General features: G+C 30.9%; 1 protein-coding gene across 1 annotated transcript in view; it reads right to left on the bottom strand.

Moving 5' to 3' along the window:
- LOC115883339 overlaps nt 1-21,843 on the bottom strand; it is a 98,766-nt gene that overhangs the window by 60,653 nt on the left and 16,270 nt on the right. Inside the window, exon 3 of the mRNA XM_030901692.1 lies at nt 12,032-12,165. Coding sequence (XP_030757552.1) covers nt 12,032-12,165 — 134 coding nt within the window. The remainder of the gene's footprint in view (nt 1-12,031; nt 12,166-21,843) is intronic.

The following is a 21,843-nucleotide window of genomic DNA, read 5'->3' as shown; positions in this document are numbered from 1 at the left end:
GTATAATAATAGTTTCAGTGAGTAATTAATAAAAATTTAAAAATAAATAAATAAAATAACACAAAGGTTTTAGAATTGTTTTTTTTTGCGAAAAATTCGGATATTCTTATGATTGAATCATAAGAATATCAAAAATGATTGAATCATAAGAAATATTAAAAATTACATTATTTATTGAATCCGTAGGCAAGTGTGAAGGCTATTGCCTAGATTCATTATTATACCGTATGATCGAAAAAAAACGGCGTCCAGTTGGCTTGTAAATGACTGTCGATGACATTCCTCCCAGTCTTTTTTCGATATCATTTTATATGTCATTTTATATAGTTTTTATGTCATTTTATATGTATGGGGAATGTCATTATCGATCGTCATTTCCAAACAAACAGGATGCCGTTATTTTCAATCATACGGTATATATGTATATACACGTTAAAAACATATATATTTACATTATTTTTTATTTAATTATACATTATACACACGTTAATAAATAAATAATTGTCTTGATGATCACTTCAATGTGACTGTTAAATAAATTTTGCATTATCGGCTTAGATATTCTAATATTATAAAGGTGAGACTATAAAATTCAAAATTGTATATGCATTACTCAAAGATAAACGATATATTAGTTAACGTTTTAATAAATATTTTTTATCGTCTAGGTACAAGCTAATTCCTTATGCTACGCCATTGGAAACTTTCGACTGGTGACAAATGGCCTCACTTTTAGCTGCCGTGTTACCTGTCCCCTCTCTTTCCTTATCTAAGAGATGTTCAGTCTATATTTTATTTTAAGTCTATGGTTTATTTCAAAAATGACAGATCATATATATTTTAGTATTATTGGAGTGACACCAATGCACGGACACAGATGCGTATAAACTCGACTTATGATTTTTAAGGCTTGTGAAACTCTTGTCAAATGATAGGTTATAATTTGTGGCAAATTATGTCAAATAACCTGCGTTTTAGAAGATGATAAACATTTCGTTTTTTTTTAGAAAATGATAAACATTTTTTTTTTCGAATTGCTTATGAATTTTGGTTCATGTTATTAATTCCGTTTTGTGTTATTTGAAGTTAAGTGGAAAAAAAACGAGGGAGAATTAACTGTAGACCCAGAGCACAGTTTATAGTTAATATTCGGTGTCCAGACAGAGAGTTTTATTAGCCACCAATAAAGTTGTATACTATATCACAAATGTCAGTAAAAATTGAACTAGCTGTATAATAACATCACACGATAGGAAAATAATAGATTTCAAAAAAGTTTATCTCAAAAAGTACGCACGGTCGCGTTCAAAAGAGACAAAAAATGTAGTAAATACTAGAGTGACCATTTTACGAAAAGAAAAGCGGCCGTTGGTGGAGTTGGAAAATAATTATACTAAAATTTATATAGGTGTGAACGTAATTTTCACCCTTTCCGTACTTTTTCTTGAATTTTGTGAAAGTCAAATGTTAGAGCACTTAGCAAAACATAGACACCCAAAATCTCATTCAAATCGGATAACGGTTCTTGAAATATCTAAAAAAATGTGTTTATTTGTTTAAAGTTTGATGCGGACAAGCCAAGCACTTTTGTATAGAGAGAAATTGTGTCCAGCGAATTTATTTTGATTCGAAAAATACGTAGTAGTTTTATGTTCACGGAAAATATTGGGACACCCTATAATATTGTAATTGATCATGGTAGAGATTAACCTTTGGACTTAAACACATATCTGCTAGAGTAACTGCCCTACAGACAACAGTAATATGATTTTTCAAAGAGAGTGACATTACACAAATTATAAACACTATTTTGTAGGTCTGTTGACTAGGACCAAAAGCAAAGGCATAGTTTTGTTTTAATGTTAAAAATAAGAAAAAATGTTAGTGTCTTCTTCAAAAGCGAATATCTCCAAAAAAATAAAGCTACTGAGGTGAATCAAAAAACAAATTATCGAGAAAAGATACACCTAGATGATAAAATGATTTTTAAATTCCTTGCTTTGTTAACGTAGGCCATAGGGTGTTTCAAACTTTCACCAAAATATCAACATTTTGTTTTCCCTCGTATAATTTACAGATGGCAACTTTCATTTTCAATTTAGAAAGAGGTACTAAAAAGTCAAATAATTTAGCTACAAATTGCTTAAAAAATTATAAAAATTGGTCCACAAGAAGGGTACGAACATAGTGGAGGCAGGTTTCTGCTTTCCGGCAACCAGCGCCGTCTCTGGGGACCTATTCTTGACCACATATCGCTCACATCTCGCATCTCCGAAAAAGCCATATAACAATACACGTGATGCGTAACTTTGCGTATATGCCGTGTATTGTTATATGGCTTTTTCGGAGATGCGAGCAGGGTTCGGAAGTAGTTAATTAAGAGGAAATTTACCTGATTAACTAACCTAACCTAACCTAACCATATCCAAACGCCGCTCCCGCCGCGCCGGCCCCACATAGGGGTATTTGGTCTATAAACCTGGCCAAAAGTGAAATATTTTTATTTTCATTTTTTATCTTAACTGAATACAAATCTATAAATACTAAATGTAAGCGCGTTTATTAGCTTTTTTTAAGTCGTAAGTTGACTATCAAATAAATAATATATTTCAATTATAAGTATGAATTATCTTGAGTGTATTCTGAAAATTTCTAAGATAATAAAATAGTGGAATTGTTTGTAGTGCTTTTTTTGCAAATTGTTTATAATAACTGTCACGATGGATACAGAGCCAGCTGGCAAGTCCTGTTTTATGTCATATTTTTATTTTGAAACGTTTCCTTCTATTCTATTTCTTTATAATGTTTTATATTTAAAAAATCAGAGGCATTTTTATAAGGTGTAAGACTATTCGGCAATATTCCGCATGGAAATTAATATCCGTTCAGTGCTTAAAGTCTCCAGCTTTGGAATATGTACAAAAATCTTGCCAATATTTGCCACTGCCAAAAAAAAACGTTGATTTAAATAGATTCTTAAAGGAAATAGTCTTTGCCCTATTAACACCCATCCTCGCTCAAATATCGTCTATAATATACAAATTACTTTCTTGTTCTAGCATCCTCATCCAATTGCTTGGTTTTGCACACAGAATGGCCCTATTTGATCGGTGGAAAGGGTTTCAGAGTAGAGGAAAAAATATTGTGTAGGAAAAACAAAATGGGGTTCCATATTAGCAACCTCTCCTCTAATTAATAATTAATATTACTAGCAAAAAAGCAAAAAAACCATAAAACATAATTTTGGCCAACTTTTAGTTCTTAATACCCCCTGTGCGCCGTCGGCGCGTGCAAAAGCAGAAATAAATAAATTTTCGTTCCGGTAAAAGCGAGAACGCCGATGAACGCTGGTTGACGGTGCCTGCCTGCTTCCACTGTGAACTAGCCGATTTGATAACACGCTTTAATTTTTCAAGGTTATAAGCGGGAGGCGGCGCGGCGCGGCGCTACTATGTAACCATATACAGGGTGTCCCAGAAATAAGTGTAAGTATTTTAACTTAACTGGTAGTATAGTTCAACCCCAGAAACACACCTATGAGGTTTTTTTCTAAATAAATTTTTTTTTGAAAATTCGGAATTTTTTTGCACTTTTTTTTAGTTTTTATTTAAAAAAAATAGTTTCTTGATAATATGGCAACATAGGTAGTAGATTAAATTTACAAGAAAGAAAATCCAGAAAAGATCCAGTGGTTCTCAAACAAATCTCGAAGTATTGGAAAGAATGTGTAAGAACTAAGAACTATTGACTGTAATAAAACGACGGAAAGCAGCATATTTTGGTCATATTTTTCGAAATAACAAATATAGTTTCCTACAGCTGATCGTTGAGGGAAAGATTGAAGGACGACGAGGCATCGGGCGTAAACGGATTTCCTGGTTGCGGAATTTGCGCCAGTGGTTTAATATAGGAGAGGCCAGTGCAATTATCCGTTTGGCTCAAGACAGGGAGGAATTCCAATTGATGGTCGCCAACCTCCGATGAGGAGAAGGCACATGAAGAAGAAGGTTCTCAAAATTTTATATATAAAGGTTTTTTTGGAAATTTTCAAAGTAAAATAACTCCATTATTTTGGACTTATTTGAAAAACGATAAAGAGAAAATATGTTTCTTTTATCGAGATCTACCACTCTTTAAAATACTTGCACTTATTTCTGGGATACCCTGTTTATAACAATACACGTGATGCGTATACGCAAAGTTGCGAACGATGTCAAGAATAGGTGCCCAGATTGGCGCTGACTACCAGTAAGCGGCAAACCTGCTTGCACTGTGTTCGCACACGAACACAATATATAAATCTTTAAAATAAATAAAAATTTTAAGCCCGTTTTTCCTGCCGGTTAGTGTATAAGGGTGATATTTTTTTCCCATCATTATATTTAAATCAAAACCAGCTAATGTTACACAAAACTCAAATCCAGTTTTCGCACAGAATGTTTTTTGTTGTTTTGTCCTACTAACAGCCCGTCTTAAAGTATTTAAGAAGTTTGATACGGAAAGAAGCCCGACGTGAAACTCAAAACGCCTTTAAGGAGGTAAAAGTTTAACGTTTACAAATATAATTGGAAAGGAAAAGTGTCTTTTTCACAAAACCGTCGAAATCTGGAGAGAAAGAAACAAAAGTTTTACATCTTAATTCGCAAAGAAGCAGACAAATTTAATATAAACCCGGTTTAATGTAGGGGACGGTGTTAGAGTCGAATGACGAATTTCACTCGACTGTATCAAATTTTTTATTTAAATATTGAGTGTCACCGTTTTTACCGGGTGCGTCTCAAAAGTGGCTTACCCCTATAACTTTTTTATTTTTTGAAATAAAATATCAAGACTTGGTACGTTAGTATATGACATAAATCCGGATTGATTGATGTTTTCAATTGTTTTTGGTCACTTCCTGTTTCACCGGAAATGACTACAACTTTTGATTTTTAAATAGCACCCTGGGTATTTTTTTACTTTATTCGATAGAAAATGACATTCTGAATAGAATGACATATTATATGTCAACTTTTGACATTCTCGCTTAATAAAAAATTGTATTTTAAATTTCAATCTACAGTGCCATGGCTATGTTAAACACACTAATTTTTAATCAAGGAGGCTTGGAAAAATAGATTGGATCGTCTAATGTCTTTAGTGTCTTGTCCTGGCCAGTTAGAAAATGCTCAAATCGTATTTTTAATCATATCTCAATTTTTTCAAATAGAACGAGGGTGGCTCATTAGCATATTTGGAAAAGGCATATTTTTACGAATAATTTGATGCCACACACTTGATATTTCGAATCAAATTTTCGTTACAAACCGCAAGTTATAATTTCAAATAAACCATATGCGAAAATGACAAAAGTTGACATATGATATATGTCATTCTATTCAGAGTGTTATTTTCTATGGAATAAAATTTTCTTCATTTGAAAAATTCATAATTACAATTTTTGTTTATTTTAATTTACAAAGTTTGGACGTGACAGCTTCACATTTATGTGAGCAAAGACGATTGAACTTTTGTTTTCATGGCTAACTAAGTGAAATTGTCTAAAAATGATAAGAATTGGCTATAACTCAGTAATTTTTCGAAGAAAAGATATTATAGCTTATATCATCAAAAAGCTTAAAAAATGGCGCTTTTTTATGAAGTCATGGCCAACTATGCCAACATTCAACATATGCCAAACATTCAAAAAACATATGTTTGTATCATATGTCAAAAATGACAGGCTTTAGAAAAAAACGGAGGACACAGTCTCATTAAGGATGTCATTATCTACAACTTTTATCTGAAAACTTTTTATCTAAAATAGCTTATAATGGAATTAGGGACAATTTTTAAAAAGCCGAAATTTGTTTTTTTTTAAATATCTAGTAAGCCATGACCTTTTTCAAAAATCTGAAGGGCGCATATTTATGACCCCACAAAACTGCAATTCTTTCCCCATTTAACCGACTCTCTATCTCCAGTAGTTTCCGAGATACCCATAGAGAACATCGTAGGAAACTTACCCTGTATAACTCTAATTGGTATTATATTTTTAATCAATTGAATGTAGCTTTACAAATTTCCTTTTTTTTGGTCATATTTCTTCTTTGTTTTTTTTCTTATTTTTGTAAAAGTGTGTGTTTGTAACTAACTATCTAATGTACCTCACATGTATTTATTATCAATCAAAAATGCCTAGTACAGCGACCGATGAAAGCGCGATGCTACGTACTTACTAGTTCCAGTTACTACTGTTCGCGACCGACAAACACTCCAGCAGTCACGCGACTACTGGCACTGGAGCGAAATACGTAACGATATAGGTCGTTACCAGTTACAGTTCCTGTTCCAGTTAGATATCTGCGCGACAGACGAAGCGGTTGAGAGACGCTATGTACTTACCAGTTCCAGTTACTACTGTTCGCGACCGACGAAGTCGCGACCCTAGGAGCGCGACGGTTTGAGCGAAACATGACGCTATGCCGTTATTGCGGTTCAAGCTCCAAGAGCGATTATAAATAATTTATTTGCAAATTATAAATCGTCGTTCTTCAGTAACTGGTTCCTGATTCGTTGTGGAGCGCGTCATGATGTTACAAAAAATACCGCTCCAAAATCGCGTTACTCAAATACCGACACATCACTAGTGTGTACTATTTGCGCATATTTGAAGTGGAACTTCGTACTAAGTATTTGAAGGACATGTTTGAAAAAGGAATAATGGACATGTTTGAAAAAGGACATGTTTGAAAAAGGTTTCTTACACGTCAAAACTAACTGTCACAATGACACGGGTTGGTCGGTCACATGGTTAAGTTGGCCTTGGTCCAGTCTATCGACATACCAAATTTCATTTAAATCGGACGATTTTTTCTAAGCTGTAGGCTATCCTTGCCATTTTTCCTCTCGGGTGTCATGTCGCGGCCTTGAATTTTTACTCCCAGCCCGCGTAAAGAAGTTTCACTTCAAAAACTCACACAAAAACTTTTTACACATGTTCCTCGGATCCAAATATACCACTTCTAAAAATATGTACACTTATTTAAGACTCCTTCTGTATATTCTTAAATTCTAATATATTATTTAAAACGAGAAGTCGCAAAAAAATTCAGTTTATTTTCTTTTTTTTTGTTCAGTCCCTTTTGTCAATGGCTCCGAAACCCACCCAAAACCTAACAATAGCTGGCCGTTTTTACATTCTCTGAATTCTGATTTTTTTTTCCGGGCGGCATTTATATTATCTCTTTTGAATCCGACGGTCGCGTCCTCTTACGTATACATATGGCGATATTCGGCGACGCAAATGTCTCGTTTTATGTCACCCACGCAGTTAAAAATGGAAATATTTTTGGAAAAAATATCTTGATATTATATTCTTTAGGGCACTTAATTAAAGTCGTAAAATAAAGTCAATAAAGTTATTATTTAAAAAATGATGATATACAGGGTGGTCCGAACTGTATTCCGGAAACTTCGGCAGATAAAAAAAAGTAAAAAATTTCGTATAAATGTATGTCCTAAAATGCTTAGTTTCAGAGATACAGGCTGTAGAAGTTTCATTTTTATTTGGATTTTTTCTAAATAATTTCTGAAATAACGTTAGTATTTGGATGAAAATTGGTGTCTGGGAGTTTTTTGGCATGAAAAATGTGATTTTGATGTCAATATGACTCTTACTAGTAGAAGGCGCGACCTACGTGTGTTTTAACTGTTTTGAAGCGTAATAACTTTTTGTTCGTACCTGTATAAAACTACCGAGCAAAAAAATATAGATCTCTATGATTTTTTACGTAAAAAAATATCTTTTTGTAAAAAAGTTAGATAGTTATTTCACTAAGTTAATAAGTTAGACAGTTATTTCACTGAAATAAATAAATTTGGGAAATTTTTATTTTTTTAACTTAATCATATATTTTTCTGCAAAAAATGATGATAAAACAGTTTCTGTTAAACATTTGGCACAAAACATTTCAAATTTATGATTTGAGTCTAATAACTATTTAGTCAACATATTTAATTTATGTCAATGATGACAGGTATTGATAATTTCTATTCCAAATATCTCGAAAACCATTACTCGTAGAGGTTTTTACCAAGAGACCTTTTTCACGAGAAAAACGTCGTAATATATTTTTTTACTCAGTAGTTTTATACAGGTACTGGCAAAAAGTTATTACTCTTCAAACCAGTTAAAAAATATGTAGGTGGCGCCCTCTGCTAGTAGGAGTCATATTGACATCAAAATCAATTTCCTCATGTCAAACAACTTCCAGACACCAATTTTCATCGAAATATTGACGTTACTTCAGAAATTATTTGGAAAAAATCGAAATAGAAATGAAACTTCTACACCCTGTATCTCTGAAACTAAGCATTTTAGGATATACATTTATACGAACTTTTTTACTTATTTTTATCTGCAGAATATGTTGCCAAAGTTTCCGGAATACAGTTCGGACCACCCTGTATACGGGGTTTTTCAAATGTGGCTCACTCAATAACTTTTTTATTTTTTCAGATAATAAAACCATTTAGTATATTAGCAAACGACGTAAATCAGGACTAACTGATCTATTCAATTAGGTTCAGTCACTTCCTGTTTCACCGGAAATGACGACAAGTTTTGGTTTTTAAATAGTACCCTCGATATTTTCTTACTATATTTGATCGAAAACGACATTCTGAATAGAATGACATATCATAATATGTCAATTTTTAACATTTTTACTTAAAAAAATAGTATTCTAAATTTCAGTCTCGAAAGTCGCTGTATTAAAACCATTTTTAAGCAAACAGCAAAAAAAGAAAGGGAAACATAAGTTTGATAGTCTAATATTTTTCGCGAAGTTTGCCCCCAATAGATCCCCCAATCGAATATTTAATCATAACTCAATTTTTCCAAATAGACCGCGGGTAGTTTATTAGCATATTTTGCACATTTGGCGGTAGCTTATTAGCATACATTTGATACTTGTCAAAAGTCAAAGTAAAAACAGAAAACGTGGCAACATTGTCACTTGCATTGGTCAAATATTTTGATGATGTGAGAGTATCTTCAGAAGAGTGTCTTAGATGAATTAAAGTTCGAATGTTTTCTTCGTTTGTTAAAAGATACCTATATCGTATTTTTATTAACTCCATTTTTTCAAATGGAACGAAGGTTATTAGCATATTTGGTAAAAGGCGTAAATTATTTGGTACCACATACTTTCGAGTCATATACTTTCGGTATTACATACTTCTGAGTTTCATAATTTCGAGTCAAAATGTCGTTACATTTATGGCCATCGTACTCTAGATTGAAATTTAAATTGCTATTATTTAATAAAACATTTAGTATATTAGCAGCTTAGCTTAGAACGCCAAATCTCTTACCCTTTGTGTACAATTATGTATTATAATGCATTTTTACGCAGTAAATAATTTTTATTTATTTACTTATTTAATTGAAAATAATGTGAAAATTTGACATTTTGAACTTTAGTCATTTATTATACTCAACATACCAAAAGTCATTTTTTTATATAAAAAAATTAAAAAGTTATTTGGATGGGCCACTTTTTAAAAACACCCGGTATACTCTGGGTTTCTTTCGGTAAGTTCAAGGCGATGATATTCAATGGATAGCAAAGATACTCCGCCCGAGTAAGTAGTATACAGGGTTGTTCACCACATACGACACGGAGTATTGTAGCTAAACGATTAGAATTTTACAAATTGTAAGTTTTGAGTTCGTTGAAGGACTATTAAAGCTACAATTTAAACTTATTTTTACAAGATACAGAGTGTCCCAAATATGTAAACAATATTATAGTTGATTTTTTTTAAATGGAATACCCTGTATATTATTCTATTTTTAGATTCAAACAATCTTCAGTAAATATGTAGTATTAAAAACTTTGACACCCTTGGAGAAATGAAGCCTTAAATTTTTTACTGCAATTTCACAAAATTGAAAATATTTCAAAAATGGTAAGGTTTAAATGTGATATACCTTAATCAAATTTACCTTTATTTCAATCGTAGAATCTAAAAATAGAATAATATACAAGGTGTTACATTTAAAAAAATACAACTATAATATTTTTTACTTATTTGGGACACTCTGTATCGTATAAAAATATTTTTAAATTGTAGCTTTAATAAACCTTCAACGAACCCAAGACTTACAATTTGTAAAAATCTAATCGTTTAGCTACAACACTCCGTGTCGTATGTGATGAAAAACCCTGTATACAAGGTGAGTTTCCTATGATGTTCTCTATGAGTATCTAGGAAACTACTGGATATAGAGAGTCGGTTAAAAGGGGAAAGACTTTCAATTTTGTGGGGTCATAAATATGCGCCTTTCAGATTTTTGAAAAGTATATGGCTTACTAGATATTTTGAAAAAAAAATTTGCCTATTTTAAAAATTGTCCGTAATTCCATTATGATCTATTTTAGACAAAAAGATTTCAGATAAAAGTTGTAGATTATCACATCCCTAATGAGTTTGTGTTTTCCGATTGTTTCTAAAACATGTCATTTTTGACATGTGACACAAACATATGTTTTTTTTTTAAATGGAAACCATATAGTTAGCCATATCTAATATGTTATTTTCGAAAAGTTACTCAGTTATAGCCAATAATTGTTATATCATATAATAGAGAACATCGTAGGAGATTCACTCTGTATACATGGTGGTTCGAACTGTATTCCGGAAACTTTGACAGCATATTCTGCAGATAAAAATAAGTTAAAAAGTTAATATAAATGTATGTCCTAAAATGCTTAGTTTGGGAGATACAGGGTGTAGAAGTATCATTTTTATTTTGATTTTCTTCAAATAATTTCTGAAGTAACGTCAATATTTGGATGAAAATAGGTATCTGGGAGTTTTTTGTCATGGCAAATTTGATTTTGATGTCAATATGAGTTCTCTTTGTAGAGGGCGCCACCTACCTGTGCTGTAACTGTTTTGAAAAGTAATAACTGTTCGTCCGTACCTGTATAAAACGACTGAGTGGAAAAATATACAGTTTCGTGATTTTTTATGTAAAAAACATCTCTTGATAAAAATCTTTACGAGCAACCGTTCTCAAGATATTTAGAATGGAAATAGTCAATACATGCCATTATTGACAAAAAATAAACATATGTTGAGTAGATAGTTATTTGACTGAAATGATAAATTTGTCAACTTTTTATTTTTTTAAATTAATCATAAATTTTTCTTCAAAAAAATGATGATAAAACAGTTTCTCTTGAACTTTGGACACAAAAACATTTCAAATTTATAATTTCAGTCTAATAGCTATTTAGTCAACATGTTTAATTTATGTCAATGATGACAGGTAATGATAATTTCGATTCCAAATATCTTGAGAACCATGACTCGTAGCGATTTTTACCAAGATACCTTTTTTACGTAAAAAATGTTGCAAAAGTATATTTTTTACTCAGCAGTTTTATGCAGGTACGGACGAAAAGTTATTACTCTTCAAACCAGTTAAAAAATATGCAGGTGGCGCCCTCTACAAGTTGGAGTCATTTTGACATCAAAATCAAATTTCTCATTCATCGAAAAACTCCTAGAAACTAATTTTCATCCAAATATTGCGGTTACTTCAGAAATGATTTAGAAAAAATAGAAATAAAAATTAAACTTCTACACTGTGTATCTCCGAGACTAAGCATTTTAGGACATACATTTGTACGAACTTTTTTCCTTATTTTTATCTGCAGAATATGTTGCCAAAGTTTTCGGAATACAGTTCGGACCACCTGTATACATATATGATTTTTATTTAGAGTTTGGAAAAGCATTTTATTTTTATTTACAAACATAAGAACTTAGGGTGTGTGTTTTTAGAAAATTGAGCCACTCTGTACAATCTTACTAAACGAACATTACACGTTCCTTGAGCAAGAAAAATGTACGACGAGTCCCAAACGAGAACTATTTCTACAAAGCTTAAATATTTCGATTGGTTATTCGACGCGTATCGTCGTGAGCTGTTTTCCAATAGTCCAGCTCAAAAGTAGAGCGTAATAAACAATCTTACCGGCATCTTGTTTAAGTAAATGGTGAGATTGGGTTCGGGATCGCCGAAATCCGAGCTGCAGGTCGCTTCCAGCGTGTCGCCCAAGGCGTAGAACTTGTTCACGCCCCTCAGCACCGGAGGCTTCTCGGGTATAGCTGGAAAAACAGACAAAGCGAAATTAAACGATGATTCGAAATATACAGAGTTATTCTCCTCATTCGATAAGGGGTATTTTAGCCAAACGATTCGATCTTTACAAGTTGTAAGTTTTGGGTTCGTGGTAGGACTCAACGGCCGTGCACCATTATTAGATCGTGGACTATTAGGTCGTCTCCAACTTGAAGCGGAAGCGTAAGCGTTTCGAACTTGGAAGGAAAAAATCTTCCTCTACTCTACTACCTACGTAAATAATAGTAGGTCCACGTACGGGTCGTTTGGCGGTGGATGCGAAGTCGAGGTGATTGTTACTATTATTTACCTATACGAAGATAGAGTAGAGGGAGATTCGCTCGGAGTTCGAGACGCTTCCGCTTCGAAAGCCAGGCGACTCATGTGGTTTGGACGCTCTTAAAATCTTAGTTAGTTAGTTACAATTTAAAATGATTTGCAAAATGTACAGAGCGTCCCAAATAAATAAAAAATATCAAAGTTTTATTTTTTTTAAATGGAACACCCTGTATATTACTACATTTTTAGTTTCTACGATGAAAATGAAGGTAAATTTGATTAAGGTTTACCGGACTTTGATCTTATCGTTTTTGAAATATTTACGATTTTGTGAAAATGCAGTACCAATTTTAATGCTTTATTTCCCTAGGCGTACTTAGAGCTTTCAAACCAAATATTGTACTGAAGATTTTCTATTTTCTATGTTTTGTGTAATAATAAAAATAATACTACCTTATACAGAGCGTCTACAATTTCATTTTAAATAATTACTAGCTTTAAACAGCAATAACTTATTAAATTTAAATGGAATACTGTGTATATTTTCGTTAACCAGATACACAATTTAATTATCTATCAAATTGTATTATACCATTTTTTACCTATATCCTCAAGTTTTCGCAAAAAGTGTATTTTCCTATAATTTTGACCTCATTTATCTATATACCCATGGAATATTGACATTTTATATAATTTTTAAAGATGTAGGAAATTTTCTAAAGATAAAGATACTAATATTGTCGATATAGTTCGCATATTTCCTTAAAAAATAAAAATTATTTAAATAGTTGTAAAAGAAGACCAAATAATATGATCCCAGCATTCAAACTACATTAATTGACTATTTGCGGTGATTAATAATTGCTTCAAAGACTAAAAAAATGAATTTTGTATGTGTATTAGACGATATGGTAAATAGGAACACCTTCTAAATTTTATGTAATTTTTTGACGAATGCTTATTTATAACAACAGAGATGTTCAGATTCGTAACTAATTAACATATTGATGTCTCATTCATATCCATAACTATTATTTAGAATAATTTATAACTAACGCAAATTAGTCTGTAATTAATTAATATTTGGGCGGAAATAATGATGGAACATTTAATTAATGGTATACTCCTTTACAAAGATTTAAATAGTTTTCTTTTTGTAAAAACGGGCTAGCAATATTATCGTTTCTAGCATCTGTAGGTACATATTGTAAATTTGTCACTTTTAAGAAAAAATTCTCAAATGTCATTATTGCATGGGTATATTGATAAATGAGGTCTAAATTATAAGAAAATACATTCGAAGAGACAGTTAAAAATGGTATAATACAATTTGATAGACAATTAAATTGTACATCTGATTCACGTAAAATATGCAGGGTATTCCATTTAAATTGAAGAAGTTATTGCTGTTTAAAGGTAGAAATTATTTAAAATATATGTTAGACACTCTGAATAAAGTAGTATTATTTTTATTATTGTAACACAAAAAAGAATTTTTTTAGAAAACAGAAAAACTTCACTACAATATTTGATTTTAAAAACTAAAATACGCCTAGTGAAATGAAGCATTAAAATTGTTACTGCATTTTGACAAAATAGTGAATATTTCAAAAATGGTAAGATTTAAGTGCGATAAACCTTAATCAAATTTATCTTTATTTTAATCGTAAAAATTAAAAATATAATAATATCTATTTATAATTAATATCTAATTAAACATGTAATAATCTATTTAAAAAAATACAACTTTAATATTTTTTATTTATTTGGGATACTCTGTATCTTAAAAATATTTTTAAATTGAAGCTCTAATAGTCCTTCAAGGAAGCCAAAACTTACAATTTGTGAAAATTTAATTGTTTGGCTACAATACTCGGTGTCGAATGAGGTGAATAACCCAGTATAAAAAAAAAAGATTTTAATGATTGATTCTTCGGTGTCACACAGTATATTTTTGATCAAATTTCTGCAAAATCCCAAATCGCGTGCTAAAACCTTTCTTCTGCCTCTAGTTCAATTAATTAAAATATTAGAAAAAATAATGTACCTAACATGGCAATTTTGTAGCCCTAAATATCCTTTATGAACACCCCTGTCAGATATTTGATCAATGACCCATCCCTTGCGGGTATTAGGTGGTAAATAACCCTAAATTTTACTCGCCGAATAGCCAGTTAATTTTATCTTTCGGAGCAAAATCCTCTTATCAGGTCGTTGTGTATTTTAACGACTATTTCCAAAGCTCTATATAGGAGATATATAAGACAATGGGAAATAATAGGATATATTCTGGGCTGGAACTATGCTCTAGCTGATTGATATTTGCTCACAATGACTCCCTCGAGAGTATTGTCTAAATGTTTAGTGCTGTGTGCTTCGTTAATATTCTAATGGCTATTGAACTAAACATGTCTATGGAAAACTAATCTTGACTTTACCATTTCTCTTTAAGAATGTATCTGTTTGAGTGGTCACAGTGTTTCAGTTTTAGTGCGTATTGTAGTTGATTTGTCACGGTCTTTGAAAAGAAGAACATATATATATATATATATATATATATATATATATATATATATATATATATATATATATATATATATATATATATATATATATATATAATAGTCTCCCGTATATAGCGTTCAACGCCTTGGGAGTAGCAAGGTACAGCTTGCCATACTAGAACCGTTCGGTATACAAGGAAGGTAATGTGGCTAGCACTACGCTTCAACCGCCTATTTAGAAGAACATACAGGGTGTAAATGAATAAGTATGAAAAATTGTAGGAATTGAATAAAAAGGTTAAGGAAGGAGCATATTTTATCAAAAAAGCTCAAGTGCGATGCGGACCAAAAAATGGCCGACTTAAATTCCGATTTATCAGTGCCGTTCTAATTTTATTCAAAACGTGTACAAATATTATATAGGGTAAACTCAATAATTTCTTGTTTTATTTTACGTTGTCAATGTTGGTAGTTATTAAATTTGTTATTCATATACAGGGTGGTCCGAACTGTATTCCGGAAACTTCGGCAGCATATTCTGCAGATAAACATAACTAAAAAAGTTCGTATAAATGTATGTTCTAAAATGCTTAGTTTCGAAGATACAGGGTGTAGAAGTTTTATTTTTATTTCGATTTTTTCCAAATAATTTCTAAAGTAACGTCAATATTTCGATGAATATTGGTGTTTTTGAGTTTTGTGACACGAGAAATTTGATTTTGATGTCAAAATGACTCCTATTTGTAGGGGGCGCCACCTACATGTATTTGAACCCTTGATTTTAACTGTTTTGAAGAGTAATAATTTTTCGTCCGTACCTGTATAAAACTACTGACTGCAAAAATATACATTTCCATGACTTTTTACGAGCAACCGTTCTCAAGATATGTAGAATGGAAATAGTCAATACATGTCATTATTGACAAAAATAAGCACACGTGTTGAGTATAGCTATTTGACTGAAATAATAAATTTATATTTTTTTAAATTAATCATAATTTTTTCTGCGAAAAAATGATGATTAAACAATTTCTGTTGAACTTTTGGCAACAAATTCATGATTTCAGTTTAATAACTATTTAGTCAACGTGTTTAATTATGTCAGTGATGACAGGTATTGATAATTTCGATTCCAAATATCTCGAGAACCATTACTCTTAGCGATTTTTACCAAGAGACCTTTTTTATGTAAAAAAAATCGAGGATGTATATTTTTTTACTCAGTAGTTTTATACAGGTATGGACGAAAAGTTATTACTCTTCAAACCAGTTAAAAAATATGTAGGTGGCGCCCTCTACAAGTAGGAGTCATATTGACATGAAAATCGAATTTCTCATGTCAAAAAACTCCCAGACACCAATTTTCATCCAAATATTGACGTTACTTCATAAATTATTTGGAAAAAATCGAAATAAAAATGAAAGTTCTACACCCTGTATCTACGAAACTAGGCATTTTAGGACATACATTTAAACGAACTTTTTTACTTATTTTTATCTGCAGAATATGCTGCCGAAGTTTCCGGAATACAGTTGGGACCACCCTGTATACAGGGTTGTTCACCACAGACGACACGGAGTATTGTAGCTAAACGATTAGACTTTTACAAATTGTAAATTTTAGGTTCGTTGAAGGGCTATTAGAGCTACAATTTAAAAATATTTTTAGAATTTAGTGTCCCAAATAAGTAAAAAATGTTATAGTTGTATTTTTTTAAATGGAACACTATGTATTTTATTTTATTTTTAGATTCTACGAGTGAAATAAAGGTAAATTTGATTAAGGCTTATCACACTTTTCCATTTTTGAAATATTTTCAATTATGTGAAATTGCAGTAACAAATTTAAGGCTTTATTTCTCCAAGGGTATTAAAGTTTTTAATACTAAATATTTACTGAAGATTACTTATTGATCAGATATTGTGTTGCAATAATAAAAATTATTTCACCTTATACAGAGTGTCAAAAAATTTATTTTAAATAATTACTAGCTTTAAACGGCAATAACTTGTTTAATTTAAATAGAACGCCCTGTATATTTTACGAGAATCAGATGCACAATTTAATTTTCTATCAAATTGTTTTATACTATTTTTTACCTATCTCTTCAAGTTTTCCTAGAAAATGCATTTTCTTATAATTTAGACCTCATTTATCACTATACCCATGGAATATTGACATTTTAGATTTTTTTAAAGCAACATAATATGTAGAAAATGTACTGGTAGTAAAAATAATAATATTGCAAGCCCATTTGTTTACAAAAAGAAAACTATTTAAATCTTTATAATAGAGTATACCGATTATTACTAATTATTAATATACCATCATTATTTCCGCCAAAAAATTAGTTAATTACATACCTAATTGTTTAAATTAATAAATTATTATAAATAAATGTGGATTTGACTCAGAAATCAGTACCATGATAAATTATGAAAATGAATGCCTCTGTTCTTATAAATAAGCATTCGTCAAAAAATGAAATAAAATGTATAAGGTGTTACTTTTTACCACACTGTCTAATACACATACAAAATTCAGTTGTTTAGTATTTGGAGCAATTACTATTAATCAATGTAAACAGTCAATTCATGTAGTTTGAATACTGGGATCATATTAATTATTAGTCCTCTTTAACAACAAATATTTAAACTGCTTTTTATGTTTTAATAAAATAAGCAAACTATATCCACAATATTCGTATCTGTACTCTTTGAAAATTTGTTACATTATTAAAAAAAATCTAAAATGTCAATATTCCATGGGCACACCATGGGCATAGTGATAAATGAGGTCTAAATTATAAGAAAATGCATTTTCTACGAAAACTTGAAGAGATAGGTAAAGAACGATATAATTCAATTTGATAGACAATTAAATTGTACATCTGATTCTCGTAAAATATACATGATGTTCAATTTAAAATAAACAATTTATTGCCGTTTAAAGCTAGTAATTATTTAAAATAAATTTTTAGACACGCTGTATAAGATAGTATTTTGTTTTGGTTAAACTTCAGTAAATATTTAGTATGATAGACTTCGATACCGTTGGAGAAATGAAGCCTTAAAATTTTTACTGCAATTTCATAAAATTGAAAATATATTTGAAAAACGGTAAGGTTTAAATGTGATAATCGTTAATCAAATTTACCTTTATTTCAATCGTAGAATCCAAAAATTGAATAATATACAGGGTGTTCCATTTAAAAAATACAACTATAACATTTTTTACTTATTTGGGACACTCTCCCAAGTAACACAACTTGCTTTTTAAAAGCTGAGAGAACTACTACATTACTAAATTATCCAGCTTAATGATTTATTATTTGTACTATACAACGTTCTGTCAGACCTAACATAGTGCTTATATACCCAAAATAGGCACACTTTATAAAGCTACTTTAATAAAGATTTTATTTTACCCTTAAACAGAATCTGGTGTAAATTGGTAGTTTTATAATCGACTATAAAGTACATTATAAAGCATATATAAATCAAATATAAAGCTTTTTCCCGCGGTTTTTAAGCTTTATAATTTTCCATTATAAATCAGGTATATTATGGTATGTAATTCCGCAACTATAAAACCGATATATAAGTACTTTATAAATACTCTAATAATGTCACTAGATTGCTGTATACTCAACTAAAAAGCTTTTCAGTCGTAGGTATATAGAGTAAACGTAGAAAAATTTTGATTTTTAATTGGTATTTTATGGATGTCGCTCTCGCTGATTCTTTTCATATAACCTACTAAATAATTATATTAAACATGAGTGTTGTATCACGACCTCTGTAGTATATGCTTCCATGACAGCTGGAATGCTGGAAAAGAAACATCTTTTGGTAGGGCTATATTATAATACTTATTTTAAAGGTGTGCAGAATATAAAATTTACTTGCGACGGAAATGTGTCTGATAAAGTTTATAGTTTTAGCTCTAAATTCATCAATGCGCCTTGAAAATAATCAAAAAATAAATAATTTTATTAAAAATATTTTTTTGACGAAAATTGGAAATTTTCATTTTTTAGTTTGTAAGGTGTTCCTAGATGTTAAACTCTTATTCCTTAATCCAGAAAGTTATGAAAACACATACCAATTACGCACGAAACGGAATAATAAGTAATTTAATTGCGTTATGTAACAATGGCGGCACTAATCATCTTGAGAATATTAAATGGCGACGTACAAGCCATTCAAAATTGAAATGGTTGCGAAATAGTCTATTAAACGGTCCTTACATAGTCATTTTTTCAAGGTTTGATTTATAACTGCTTTATTTGTGCTTTATAAAAGGACAGCGAGCCTCTAGAGCTTCATACAATGATGTACAGAGGGCGCTAATGGCATTGTTATGTCACTTTTGGCTTTATGGGTGCAACAACACACTATTTTAACACTATCACGTTAACAACAGGTAGTGGCTATTTACCCGTTTGATGTAAAAATATCTAATTCTTTTAATTTAAGTATTTCTGTAATATGCTTTTATTGTTCTGGCTTATGTGTTTTAAAATATTTATTCATTATTCTTTTTATTTACTGGCAGCTGCGCTGTACATATAGCACTTTTATTGTCAAAAACGTCATGCGAATTGGGACCTCATCACCGACACGTCGGACGTGTATTCAGTAACTTCCGGAAAAGAATGTAAACAAAAAGTGACCCTGACCGCTGGCAACTGGCTTTTTCTTTTAAATGTGTGATTTTATTATTGTTTTGGATGGTGAATTGATAATAAAAAGGTAGGATATGGAATAGACTAAGTATTTACTAGTAAATACTTAATTTCCGGGCACTTATTTATGAAGCTGAGTCTTTTTTTATGATTTGTAGCATGTTCAAAATAGTGCAAACTGTAGAAAGGGGGTAAAAGCGGTTGTGCTCCATTCCCGAAAAATGGGAAAATGCGGGATTTCTATACTGGCCCAAATCAAAAGCAGACAAATTTATTATAGAAGGTAGCTCGGCCCCTTCAAGCGATTGGCTTGAGATGAATTGCGTTTTAAAGAGGAATATTGCGGCAAAAAAGAAAAAAAAACAAAAGTGCTGCTTCCTAAAGCATCCCGAGTAGAAACTTAAACAATCAAGTCCAGTTTTTTTACAAGAATACAAACAAAATTGGGCCACAAATCAAAAAATTTAAAATGTAAACAACAAGTCTATATACACAGATAATGATGTTATATATGTGCTATATTTATACTTAAGCATCGAAAGCCCACGACAAAATGGCTGCATGCCAATATAGATATCCCTGTTTTAGGGTAATATTATTGCGTTACTGACTACTTTAAAAAACCTTTTACATAACTACTATATCCCAGTAATACAGCGTATTTTCTTAATAAGTTATCAAATGAAAGACATATTAATAAAGCCTTTATAAAGACTCGCTATAATGGCGTTAGATAGAAGCATATTGAGCTAAAAATACCCAAATTACTCCATAATGGCTTTATAAAAGAGTTTAATTTAATAATAAAAAAAGGGTTTAGTGGCTTTATTTGTGCATTATATAGTCGCCTATAAACCAATTATGCAGGCAAAATGCAAAAAATTCTCTAACAGCTGTGGATGTCACTTTTATAAAGGCTTATTGGAGCAAATATATAGAAGATATATTATTTAGCTCTAAGACGGTTCTAACAGCTATATTAAAAAGTTCTATTGCTTAAAAAACTATTTAGTGTGGACTAACACTTTTATAAAGTTATTAAAGTCCCTCAGACTCCTTTATAAAACAATTATAAAGATTAAAGCGATATGAAAGAGCACTTTTGTGTTACTTGGGCTGTATCTAAAGTAAAAATAATTTTAAATTGTAGCTCTAATATAGCCCTTCAACGAACCTAAAATTTACAATTTGTAAAAATCTAATCGTTTAGCTACAATACTCCGTGTCTTATGTGGTGAACAACCCTGTATAATATAATTTTAATAAAAATATAAGTTATAACAGTTATTTAATATCAATTCGTATGATAATCAAATTGATCTACCTATCTAAATTCTTTGACAAGTAGTAAATAAAAGTATACAGGATGTCAAAAACTAGTGTATCTGACTAGTGTGTGTTTGGTGGGTGTGTAGAATCACCCACTAAAAATCACCACCGATAAAAATAGAACAAAAAGTTTCTTAGAAAAATATATGCCTTAAAATACTTCCCGAAGAAGTTACAGCTCTTGAAAGGTTTAATAAAACTAATATATTTTGTTTATTTTGAAGAACATTGGTAAACCGTTTTTCCTAAAGTTTGGTATTTTTATACACATTTTAATGCCAAAGCGAATGACAATTGTAAAACATTCCTTTTTAATAACGACTCTGAAAGGGTACTCTCCATTAGGGTAGAGATTACTAAAGGTGGTACTTCTTTTATCATTATAGTAATTTCAATAAATAATATGAAAAGTAAAACAGGTGCTCTTCATTTAGTACGAAAAGGTAAACGGTTTTCAAGATATTTGCGTTTAAAGATTACAATGCATCGATTTTAGTATTAGGGAAATGATAAAATATAAAGAAATTTTAAATAAATTAATCTCCGGATTTCGTTAATGCTAAAATCGATGCATCGGAACATTTAAACGCGAATATCTTGGAAACCGTTCACTGTTTCGAACTAAACGAAGAGCACATTTTTTACATAAAAATTCGTAGCTTTAATTTTATATATATAAATGAATATTATAGTCACTTACTAGTGAAAAGTTATTCCATTTTCCCCCGATTTTTGACCGAGATCTACCGCACGCTACACAACCATCTATTTTACAGTCTTTTTCGATAAATTGCAATAGTGTCACTGTTAATTTAAGTTCTGCCATAATTTCCTTCTAGATTTACTACCTCTCTTGCTAAATACA

Source organism: Sitophilus oryzae, unplaced genomic scaffold (genome assembly GCF_002938485.1).
Source record: "Sitophilus oryzae breed Bouriz unplaced genomic scaffold, Soryzae_2.0 scaffold_186_pilon_pilon, whole genome shotgun sequence".
Classification (NCBI taxonomy): domain Eukaryota; kingdom Metazoa; phylum Arthropoda; class Insecta; order Coleoptera; family Curculionidae; genus Sitophilus; species Sitophilus oryzae.
Note: the sequence above shows the minus strand (reverse complement) of the source record. Positions and strands in the feature narration are given on the sequence as shown.